Source organism: Nanorana parkeri, unplaced genomic scaffold (assembly GCF_000935625.1).
Source record: "Nanorana parkeri isolate BGI_ZX_2015 unplaced genomic scaffold, ASM93562v1 scaffold131, whole genome shotgun sequence".
NCBI lineage: Eukaryota > Metazoa > Chordata > Amphibia > Anura > Dicroglossidae > Nanorana > Nanorana parkeri.
The window spans coordinates 909,536-910,214 of record NW_017306399.1 but is presented as its reverse complement, the minus strand read 5'-3'; the positions used below and the strand labels follow the sequence as shown (position 1 = coordinate 910,214).

The 679-nt window shown below is 49.0% G+C and overlaps 1 protein-coding gene across 1 annotated transcript in view; it reads right to left on the bottom strand.

The window, feature by feature from the left end:
• Positions 1-297: 297 nt before the first annotated feature.
• The window catches only part of PATJ (PATJ, crumbs cell polarity complex component), a 159,812-nt gene continuing 159,430 nt past the window's right edge, over positions 298-679 (bottom strand). Inside the window, exon 46 of the mRNA XM_018553838.1 lies at positions 298-444. Coding sequence (XP_018409340.1) covers positions 298-444 — 147 coding nt within the window. The remainder of the gene's footprint in view (positions 445-679) is intronic.

Below are 679 nucleotides of genomic sequence, written 5' to 3'. Positions count from 1 at the left end.
GACTCTAAATCATACATCACCGACCTAAGAAAGCCCCCGAAATCTGCGGAAAGGGACGGAGAATGTGCGACGTTACATCGGACGGCTGGAAGACTTATCAGCTATTAAGGTAATAAGGTGACGATGTGTTTTCTTGTGCTTTGTATTGTACGCCGAAGTCAGCGATGCGGAAATGATAACATGGCCAGGAAGCGGAGGGGCAGGCCAGAGGCAGCCTGCAGTTCTCTAGCTGCTGGGGAACTACAAGCCCCGTCATGCCTTGCGCGGTGGTGATATTGCACCGATGGGGATTCCCCGTTACGATAACACAGTTAAAGTGACGTTGCCTTTCTGCCGCTTTAAGATGGCCACTGCCTCTTCGTGCGTGACGCCTTCTAGGCTCTCATCATTCACCGCCAGTATCTGGTCTCCTCGTTTTAGTCTGCCGTCAACCGCGGCGGCCCCCTAAGAAACAAACATATTAAAAAAGACAGCAAGGCTTTAAATAGGAAACTAAAATCTACAGAGAAATGTGCGTTAGAAATACTGACTGACGTGCGTTTGTCTGCAGTAAATACACAGCGAGGTAAGTGTATACACGAATGCTGGAAGCACAACAAAAAGTCCTCTTCAATAATGATGTGCGCGGCTCGGTGCAAACCCAGTTCACCCAAACCTGTGCAAAACTGTGACAGACACA